At 45.1% G+C, this 9,950-nt stretch overlaps 1 protein-coding gene across 5 annotated transcripts in view; it reads left to right on the top strand.

Moving 5' to 3' along the window:
• itpr1b (inositol 1,4,5-trisphosphate receptor, type 1b) overlaps window positions 1-9,662 on the top strand; it is an 80,165-nt gene extending 70,503 nt beyond the window's left edge. For 4 of the 5 annotated variants that reach the window (XM_056436958.1, XM_056436960.1, XM_056436959.1 and 1 more), the window contains 4 exons: window positions 450-615; window positions 1,501-1,661; window positions 7,173-7,334; window positions 8,361-9,662. In XM_056436958.1, the coding sequence (XP_056292933.1) occupies window positions 450-615; window positions 1,501-1,661; window positions 7,173-7,334; window positions 8,361-8,447 (576 nt within the window). In that variant the 3' untranslated portion in view covers window positions 8,448-9,662. Of the gene's footprint in view, window positions 1-449; window positions 616-1,500; window positions 1,662-1,799; window positions 2,905-7,172; window positions 7,335-8,360 lie in introns of those variants that run through there. The other variant, XM_056436962.1, reaches the window with a different exon arrangement.
• The last annotated feature ends 288 nt before the right edge of the window (window positions 9,663-9,950 follow it).

Here is a 9,950-nt window from a genome sequence, read left to right on the forward strand (position 1 = left end):
TAGAATGAGGGCATGACTCATACTTTTATAAACCTCCGTTAGCTTAACGCTCGTGGGCGTTCGACACACACGGGCACGGGTCGTGTACATGGTCTTGTGTGAGTCACTCCGAGCTGTTATCCAAGTGACATTTGACATAAAAAGGTCAACTTTATTTGTTTACATGGAAAGAGAAGGAAGCCTCACTGATAATTCTGTGGGACATTATTTAAATCCACTTTACTCTGAGTCTTTAATGAGAAAATGAATCCTAAAAGTTGTTCTCAGTCAAATCAGACGGGCAACGCTTCCCCACGATTCTGAATATTTGAGAAACGGTTGAATAGGGTGGCAGCTCAAGCTCCGTGCAACCCCACCGTACACCGACTTTCTAAACCGGGCCCCTTGTTCTCAGCGTGACTTTCCTCGCCACTTTCCCCCCCCCCCCCCCCCCGTTCCGGCTTCAACAGGAGCCCCTGTTCGCAGCCAGGGTGATCTACGACATGCTCTTCTTCTTCATGGTCATCATCATCGTCCTCAACCTCATCTTCGGTGTCATCATCGACACGTTCGCCGACCTGAGGAGCGAGAAGCAGAAGAAAGAGGAAATCCTGAAGACGACGTGTTTCATTTGCGGTGAGGAAAATAATGAAATGAAGTTGCGGGTTTTTATTTTTTTATTGTACGGGTTAAAAAAAAAATCAATAAAAAATTAAACATCGTCTTGACATTTAAAGGCGTTTGGCTCAGTCGAAGCGGAAATGTCTCGCAGTTCCATTCGACTCGAGGCTGCAAGCAATACTTGACGCGCCACTCGGCAGGTGTGAACGCAGAGGCGTCGCCCGTGACGAAATCCAGACCAATCGTAACGAGCGGTCTGGACTGCACCCAGCCCGCTCCGGCGTGCGTGAGCGTGTGACTGCTGCCTCTGCTGCCTCTGTGCAGAACGGGGGCTGCTTTTCTGGGGAGTGTAAACAACCAAACGCCTCCTCTTCCCAGAATGAACGGTTAGTCATGGCAGGTGCTGCTGCTGTGGAGGGGGAGGGGGAGGGGGAGGGTATCTTCCTGTTGCCTTGACCGCGTTAGACCGCACACTCACCCCGACTCAGTCAGACGTTCGTCACGAGCGATCACCGGTCAAACCGCGGTCATTCTCACTCCTTTTTCTGAACTGGTTGCGCCTGTTTTTTTGTGCAAATGCAACTGCAAGAATGTATGAGGGATTCGGTGCAGCAAACGAGTCCATGAAGAGTTTTAGCAGATCTCACCTGACCTGTTTTGTCTGCCCAATCCCTCGTGACCCCGTTTCCTCTTTAGTATTTTCTTCTCTTTTTTTTTTTCTGCCGCATTTAGGTCACAAGAATGATTAAGTCATGTTTCCACACAAAGCGTATTTCTTCACTCTTGCAAAGAAATGAAAGCGCCCTGTTTATTCGGAGGGTGGATGTGGTTGCCTGTGTGTGTCTGCGTGTGTGTGTGTGCGCGTGGTATATTTGGGGTTGTGTCCTTTTTAATTTCCAGGTTTGGAGAGGGACAAGTTCGACAATAAGACGGTCACCTTCGAAGAGCACATCAAAGTGGAGCACAACATGTGGCACTACCTGTTCTTCATCGTCCTGGTGAAGGTGAAGGACTCCACGGAGTACACCGGCCCGGAGAGCTACGTGGCCGAAATGATGAGGGTGAGGATGTCATCGTGCACATGCGTTACGAAACCTACACTGCGAGGCCCACTTGGAATAAATAAGACACGCTTGCTGTGAACAAATTGATTCTTCAAGCTCCCCTCCTTTCAAAATACATCGTGTTTACTCCTGCAGGTAACGGTTCATGCACCTCGGATGCAAAAGTACCGTGCGACGCCGCTATTGGCTGAACCTCCCTCTGAAGTATCCCTGTAGGCGATCGGGTTTTGGACATTGCCGCAGTCCTTCTGTCCCTCGCCACCAACAATGGGCGGCATTCGTACCTCGTCTGTCCCCGAGTCCCAGGACTGCATTATGTAATCCCTGCCTCCGTGACCTTGAATCCTTCCAAAGTATTATCGCATCAGTCGGCTTTGAGCGGAGAATTAACATTCAGGCGAAGTCCCCCATTAGCATAAAATGTGTTAATCCCCCCAAAGCAGCCTTGCCTTGCTTTAATCATGAAACGCACTCAGGTCTCACCCTGCATATAACCTCATGATGGGCAGGACGGGCGCATGCACTCGTGTTTTTCGTCAAGCTGCAGTGTGATGTCTCCTTTTATTAAATATCAAAAAAGTGTAGTTATCAAAAAAAACTCTTCCGAGAGCTGCGTTTTCTTTATTTTCTGTTTTTTATTGGAATTTGTCCATGTTGAACACTAAAACAGAAATGTCAGATTAAAAAACAAATAAAAATAAAAAAACAGCTGCGAGTACAAGCAAAGTTTATATTGTCTACACATTTCTTTCAACCAATGACTATTTGCGTTATGAAACGAGAGCCACGGATATGAACGCGCACACACACACACACACACAGGTTGTGTATGAAAACACATGGTCCAAGTGAAGCTAAAGAATACCAAAAAGAGTGTGTCCAGTTTAATGTAGATGCATTTGCTTTCATGTCCCGACACACACACACACCGCGTAGAACTCTGCTTTTCATGTCACCACCGACTCAACCAGATAAATTGTGGAAATGTTTGTTCATTTGAAAAGAATTAAATAAAAACCAGAAAGGCAATCAATTACTGTTCTGGTTGCGTCACACTCGTCGCCTGTGAGCAATTAGAAAGTGTTTTTTTCATAAGCTGCACACAGGAAAGCCCCTTTCTTCTGATGTGGTTTCTCTCCTGACGCACTTTGTGCTGCCTGTCGGTTTCTCGCTCGGTACCACGCACCGCTCGCCTTTCGCCTCGATCCGCTGCACTCGGGTCTTGTGAGGAGCCACGTGGTTTGGGATTAACCCCCATCCTCCCGGCCATTAACCTTCCACCCCACTGAGCCCAAATGAGATCGGGCTTAAGGGGCAGGCAGAGCGGCGAGGGCACACACATGGTGCGAAAAGACCCCGATGACCCATCAGCTGACCCAGTCATCCTTCATATTAACTCCTGAGCCTCACATGCAACCGTTTGATGCCTTGTTGTCTGAGCAGTCGACTAAGATCTTTGTGTCAGAGGTTGTTCCTTTTGCTTTCGTAACTAAACGTTTTTCTTTTACTTTGGTTTATTTGATAAGCGGCACATTAGAAGAAGAAAAAAATCTGTAAATGTGCCATGTTAGCCAAGAGGCTATTTTTTATCTGTAGTCCCGAGAGGCAGATGTTACAAAATAAACCTAAAAACATGAGATTACATATAAATGAAATGCACATCTTGAGCCTATGTCTAAATAATAACATTTAACATTAATGAGGTCTGATGCAGAATTGGCTGAAATGCTCTTTTCGTGAAGAAGTACAAGCCAAATTTTAAAAAAGGTAACACCTGCACACTACAAAAAATGTATTCATCTTTACGTTTCTACGTATTTACCACGCTGCTTCTTCGAATCTTCCTCAGGGCAGAATGTAAAAAATGGAAACCACACCCGAATTCATGCTTCGTGCACGCTATCATGCCAGCTCTATGATGGCAGCTGTGGTTCATCAAAAAAAAGAAGAAGAAAGAGCGATACACCATGCATGAGCAATTACACAATCAATAAAATAGATTTTTAAAGTACATAATATTCCATTATTAAACAGCAGCATGTGTGACGCACATATTCGTCCTGTTTGTTCTAGCTGGCCGTACCCGCTCTCTATCATCTGCCTCATTTCAAGTTGTTGTTGTGTTTTACTAATTGAAAGCGTGTTGTTTGACCCTCACTATTTGTGTTGAGCTGCGAGTAGAAAACCATACCGCAGAATATGTAAATAATAATATAAATAATAATAAAGAAGAAGACTATCCTGTGAATGTGGCTGCTGATCTCGTGGCTGCAGTCTACTGCAGATTCACCCCCCACGCTATTTATAGAACGCGCTGTGCGTGGGCCGCCACATTCCTTCAATCTACGCCGCCGCGTCTTGCCCGCGGTTGTTCCGCTCCGTTTTTGATGTGTGAGATTCCTTTTTTGCGGGGATCTTTTTCTTTTTCCGCGTAACGGGGGGGCGGGGGGGGGGAGAAGAGAACTCTCTGACAATGACTAGGACTGACGTCAATGTGAAGGTGTCAATGTAAGGTGTAAAAAACAAACACAAAAGAAGATGATGAAGATGATGATGATGCTCGGCTCACACTCATTGGCCTAGTTTGTAAAGCATTCAGCAGCGCAGGATTCTCCCCCCCCCCCCTCCTCCTCCTCCTCCTCGGGCTCATTTGGAACATCAGTACAAGACAAGCGAGTGTAGCGAGATATGCTGAAGCCGTATCCGTCCGCGTCTGTTGTGATGTGTGAGATTCCTTTTTTGCGGGGATCTTTTTCTTTTTCTTTTTGCTCGCGGCTGCTTGTTTTTAACCACGCGGCATCCTGTTCCCCTCTCACGGCCCGCGCGGTTTTAATACTAATGAAAACTCCACTTCCGTCATTTCATTTTTTTTTCCAGCAAACCCCGGCTTGATGCGGAGCCTCGGGTCTCGAGGCCCGCTTACTGGAAGCGCTCACGAATTGTAAACAGTGGGGGACGGAAAGGGGGGGGGCGGGGGAAGAGGTCGCGCGAGGTCGTCAAACACAAGCGCACGTGACAGCCAAAATGGGGAAGCGACCTCCAGCGTGTCGACAGCGGTACGAGCAGAACGCCGTGTGGGAGGTGGCGGTGACAGAAAAATGTCTTTTCAAAAGCCGGAACCCTTTTTTTTATTTTTTTTCTCAAACAGACCGCCTTGTGAGCAGAAATTAAAGCACTAATTAAAAAAAAAAAATTAAACACCTTCTCACTTCATTCACCATGCGACGAACATGAGCCGGATTCTATTCGAGGGGCAGTTGAACTCGACACAGGCGCCTCTTCGCTCTCAGGAAGTGGAACTTGCTCCTCCTCTCAGTGGTGCGTGATTCTCCCACACACACACACACACACACACACAGCCACAGACAAAACATATAGGACGTTTCCATCCTTCTGCCTCTTCAGTCCTGCCACATCAGGACCGCCGGTCACGCTTACGGAGCAGGGCACATGAGGGCGAGACGGGGGGAAGGGAGGGGGTTGAATGAAATATGACTGTGTTCCCGTGACTGGGGGCTTATTTTTGGAAGCGGGGTTTCGGTCGACACACAATAACAATGGCATGTGGCGGTCAAGTGCCGGAGGAGGTGGAAGCGTGAAAGAATGCAGCCGCGTGGCCCCCGGAGCCTTGTTTGAACTCGTCAACACCCCCACCCACCCCCCCCCACACACACACACACACACACACACACCACCACCATGAGTTTGTTGCTGCGTGTCATGCCTCTGCCATGTTTGCATGTCATGTATGCAAACAGAAGTACATTCAAGTCGCAATAAATCTATTTTTCTTATCTTATCACCTCTCTGAAGATGAAATCGTGCGTCACCGTGTGCAGGGACGGCGGACCCCGCCACAAACAATGGAAACTACTATATAGAGAAATTAAATTACTCATTTACCGTGTAGCGTATCAAAAACCCGAATTATAACTTTCACAGAGTTGTGGTTTTTGCTTCAGTACTTTTTCATCTAGACACTCGCGCAATAATTCAATCTTTTAGAAATAATCCCACTCCTCCAACTATGTGAAAACTGCCTTGTTGTTGTTGTTCTTAACCGTTGCAATCAGATTACAGCCCCCGGGCACACTGAGCCGCTCTGTGCCCAAAGAATGCCAAACTCTACACCTCGACCCTTGCGGCAGATCTTTCCATTCGGACTTTTAATAGAGTTATGAAAGAACCGATGAAAGAAATCTCCACATCGAACCTAGACGTTTCTTGTCGGCTCACGCCGATGCGTGCCGCGAGTGATTATCAATGGTGTCATTCATTCTCCGTAGAAATCACCGCAACGGCTAATATTTCAAAGCTGCGCTCTCTCTCCGACCGGCATTGAAATAAACCTCGTGACGCACACACGCCGACCGAAGGAGCTCGGTTCCTCGCCTCCAGCTGCCGCCGCTCGTGTACCTGGTGTCGGCGCTGAACACGGTTCTCGTCTTCCTCGCGCTGCGACTTCTTCTCAGCGAGTGCATCATCCAACCAGGAAGCCTCTTTCTTCATCCTCCAGTTCTAGTAGATTTTATTTATTATTATTTTTGCATTTCGCTATGTGTGTGTGTGTGTGTGAGACTAGACGTTGCCAGCAACGTGTCACCGATGAGGGAACCGAGCGCCTGTTCCAAGAATGCCCTCACATATCCCTTGTGATCTGGAAAGTCCCTCAAGATTCGTTCGAGTTAGCTTGAACTCTCTGAACGGGGCCTACGGTGAAACACACTAATCAAATAGGGCTCAGCGGTTGCTCACACATGATGTGTTGTTGTGTGTGTGTGTTGTGACTCATTTCTAACTACCCTAAAAGATGGAAAATCGGAAAAAGAAAATCAAAAATAGGTTTATTTCTAAAACAAAAAACATTTAGAAAGGGCACTAATACACTACCGTTCAAAAGTTTGGGGTCACTTAGAAATGTCTTTATTTTTCAAAGAAAGGCACTGTTTTTTCGATAAAGATAACATTAATCAAAAATACACACTATACATTGTTAATGTGGTAAATGACTATTCTCGGTGAAACGTCTGGTTTGTAATGAAATATCTCCAGAGGTGTATAGAGGCCCATTTCCATCAACTATCACTCCAGTGTTCTCATGGTACATTGTGTTTGCGAATCGCCTTAGAAGACTAATGTCTGATTAGAAAACCCTTGTGCAATTATGTCAGCACAGCTGAAAACAGTTATGCTGGTGATATAAGCTATACAACTGGCCTTCCTTTGAGCTTGAAGTTTGTAGAACAAAATTAATACTTCAAATATTAATCATTATTTCTAACCTTGTCAATGTCTTGACTATATGTTCTATGAAATGTTCAATTCATTTGATAAATAAATGTGTGAGTTTTCATGGAAGACACGAAATTGTCTGGATGACCCCAAACTTTTGAACGGTAGTGTATGTTCCAAAGAAAATGGCCGAACTCGCAGCAGATTTGATGAAGAAGCGCCATGACGGTGACGATCGGTCCCCTCACCTCCTCGGCTCTTGTCGTTTCCCTCCAGGAGCACAACTTGGACTGGTTCCCCCGGATGCGGGCCATGTCTCTGGTCAGCAGCGACGCGGACGGCGAGCAGAACGAGATCAGAAACCTGCAGGAGAAGCTGGAGTCCACCATGAAGCTGGTGTCCAACCTGTCGGGCCAGCTGACCGAGCTCAAGGAGCAGGTGGGTCGGAAACACGCCGCGCACGGCTCTTTGCATTGAGGCACTGGGTGAAGCCTTTTTCGTCATATTGTTTTCAATAAAACAAACAAACACTTCTTCGCTGCGTTAGAATACAATCGGCGGCTGTTGTGGTCAAATTGAGGCAAGGATTGCGCAATCGCCGCAATCCCACCCCCTTTCGAGGTGAACCCAATTGTAAAAAAAATGTCTTTACCCTTAAAATGAGAACTATCTGTGGGGAAGTGAATGCTGCCGAGACATTCTGACCCAGACGGTGGGGGGGGGGGGGGGATGATTGTTGTGTTGCTGCAAGCTGTGAAGGGCACAGGAGGAGCATCGGTCACATTTTCAGTCCAATCTCGACATTGTGTGTGTGTGTGTGTCCTTGTTGTGACTCTTAAATTGTTTTCATATAAAGAAACGTTACGTAAAGCGACCGTTCATACACTCCCATCCTCCTCGGGGGAAGAAATTGGCGTCCGACTAGAGTGGAGCGCAAACGGGAAAATCGCCCCGCGAGCATTCTCTGTGAAATTGGCATTATTTAAGTGTGAGTGTGAGGGGTGAGGAGGGGCGGGCGTGTGTGGGGGGGGGGGGGGGGCAACGTTCTGCTGCTAGCCGAGTTCAGAGCGTCCACTTGATGCGTCTCCTTGGTATTTGTACTTTCTCCTGGAACACTCATCACAACGCCGCTTTGCCTTCTCACTTGTTGTGTTCCGGTGTCGAGGTGCAAATCGCTCCCTTGTGTCTTTTTATATTAATTGTTTATAAATCAAGTCATTTATTGGCAGTGCAGAAAAGCCCGTCCTCGCTCCCGCTGCCGCCACGAAGGTCGGCGCCGGCGTTTTTGTTTCTGACTCACGGGCTTTCGCTTGATGTCTGACTTTTTTTTTCTTTTTTCGACTTGGTTTCAGTATGAGCCGTCTGTGCAGGGTTTGTTAGTTTCTGTTGTGAGAGAATGAATCAATGAAGAGGAGAGGAGGAAGATGAGATGGACTTATTTATTTAATGTATTCATTTCTCCAGATGACCGAACAGAGGAAGCAGAAGCAGCGGATTGGCCTGCTGGGACACCCGCAGCACATGAACGTCAACCCCCAGCAGCCCGCATAGGGGCCGGTGACGGCATCGGCGTGTGGACTGTGTGTGTGTGTGTGTCTGTGTCTGTGTGTGTGTGTCCCTCAGAGGTTGCACATCATGTTCACTGCCCTGAGTGTAATTCATAAGCGGTTCATAGGGAAACGATAGGTAGCCGTAAGGCGACGTGTAGCTCGGCACCCACGCGTCTCGTTCTGTTCAGTCCGCTTGGGAATTGGTGCCAAATGTTTTTCTACTTAACAAAAAAAAGGCATAATAATAATAACACATGAATTGGATTTGTTAACACATGGACTTCACTGGTTGAACTTGAAACTCGACGAAGCTGACTGGACTTTAGGAGGATTTAGTCTCGTTTGTTTTATTGAATTGTTTTCTATTTATATTTCTGGCATAAAGAGCAGTATTAAATGTCTTTATTCTTTTTTTGTGTGTTGTCGTGCAATATATTAACTTAAAGATGCAACCTCATCGCCGTGTGTGGATTTGAGTTCCATTCCACCACGTCTTACTGAAATAGCGTGGGCCAATTCTTCGTGTTTGTTCTTTATTGTCTCTGGATACAAATAGGGAGTAGTTGGTTGTCTTTACTTATGCAAATATAGAGATAATATTTAATAAGCTGGCCTTCTCAATTTTACTTTTTTCTTTCTTTCTTTTTCTCAATAGACATAGTATATTGTGTGAGGGAAATATATATATATATATATACAGATAGTTTTCTTTCACCTGTGTAAATCCAATGGCATCATGTCTCTTGTTTTATTATCATCTGCTTTCTTATTTAATTGGGTTCTAAATACTGTGTAATTTATTCAGTATCACTCTCGCTATTACAATTTGATCAGCAGTCTGTTATTGTTATAAACGTCATGCGCATAATTTCCTATTTAGCAGCAAACATCTTCCAATTGTGCCTGTTTTTTTGTTTGTTTTTGTCTTTGTTTACCTGTTTGCTGCTTTGCAGTCAATAACTTTCATGTTCCCTTTCCCCTGAAACGTATTATTTGGTTTTCATGGTACTGTTAGAATCATCTCCTTTTTGGTTTTTTTGGACTACTATTGTTTACACAAAGTTTGTTGCATATCTTTGCTTTTGTATAGAAAAATGAGATGATGGGAAAACAACTGTTACCCATGAATGTTAAGATTAACAAAAACAATCTAAGCACTGTCAATTTGTATATTAAAGTAGGATTATTTATTAAAATTGATGTAATTAACCTATAATTCATGCTGTGTTTTTCGGATTTTTATCGGATTTTTTCAGTACATTTTTACACAAAACTTTAAATGCCACCTGTTGAAAATATAACAGGTAAAACATATATATACATATATATATATTTAAAAAATTCGAAAAATATACCACACCATCAGTCAGTTTCCAGACACTCATATATATTACAAAGAATATACAACACGCTCTGCGAGTCAAATGGATGAATTTTCTGAAATAAAAGTAGACCATGGACTAAAAAATTAATCTTGACTCAGAGAAACTACTTGTCAACCTGG

This window comes from Pseudoliparis swirei, chromosome 18 (assembly GCF_029220125.1).
Source record: "Pseudoliparis swirei isolate HS2019 ecotype Mariana Trench chromosome 18, NWPU_hadal_v1, whole genome shotgun sequence".
Classification (NCBI taxonomy): Eukaryota; Metazoa; Chordata; class Actinopteri; order Perciformes; family Liparidae; genus Pseudoliparis; species Pseudoliparis swirei.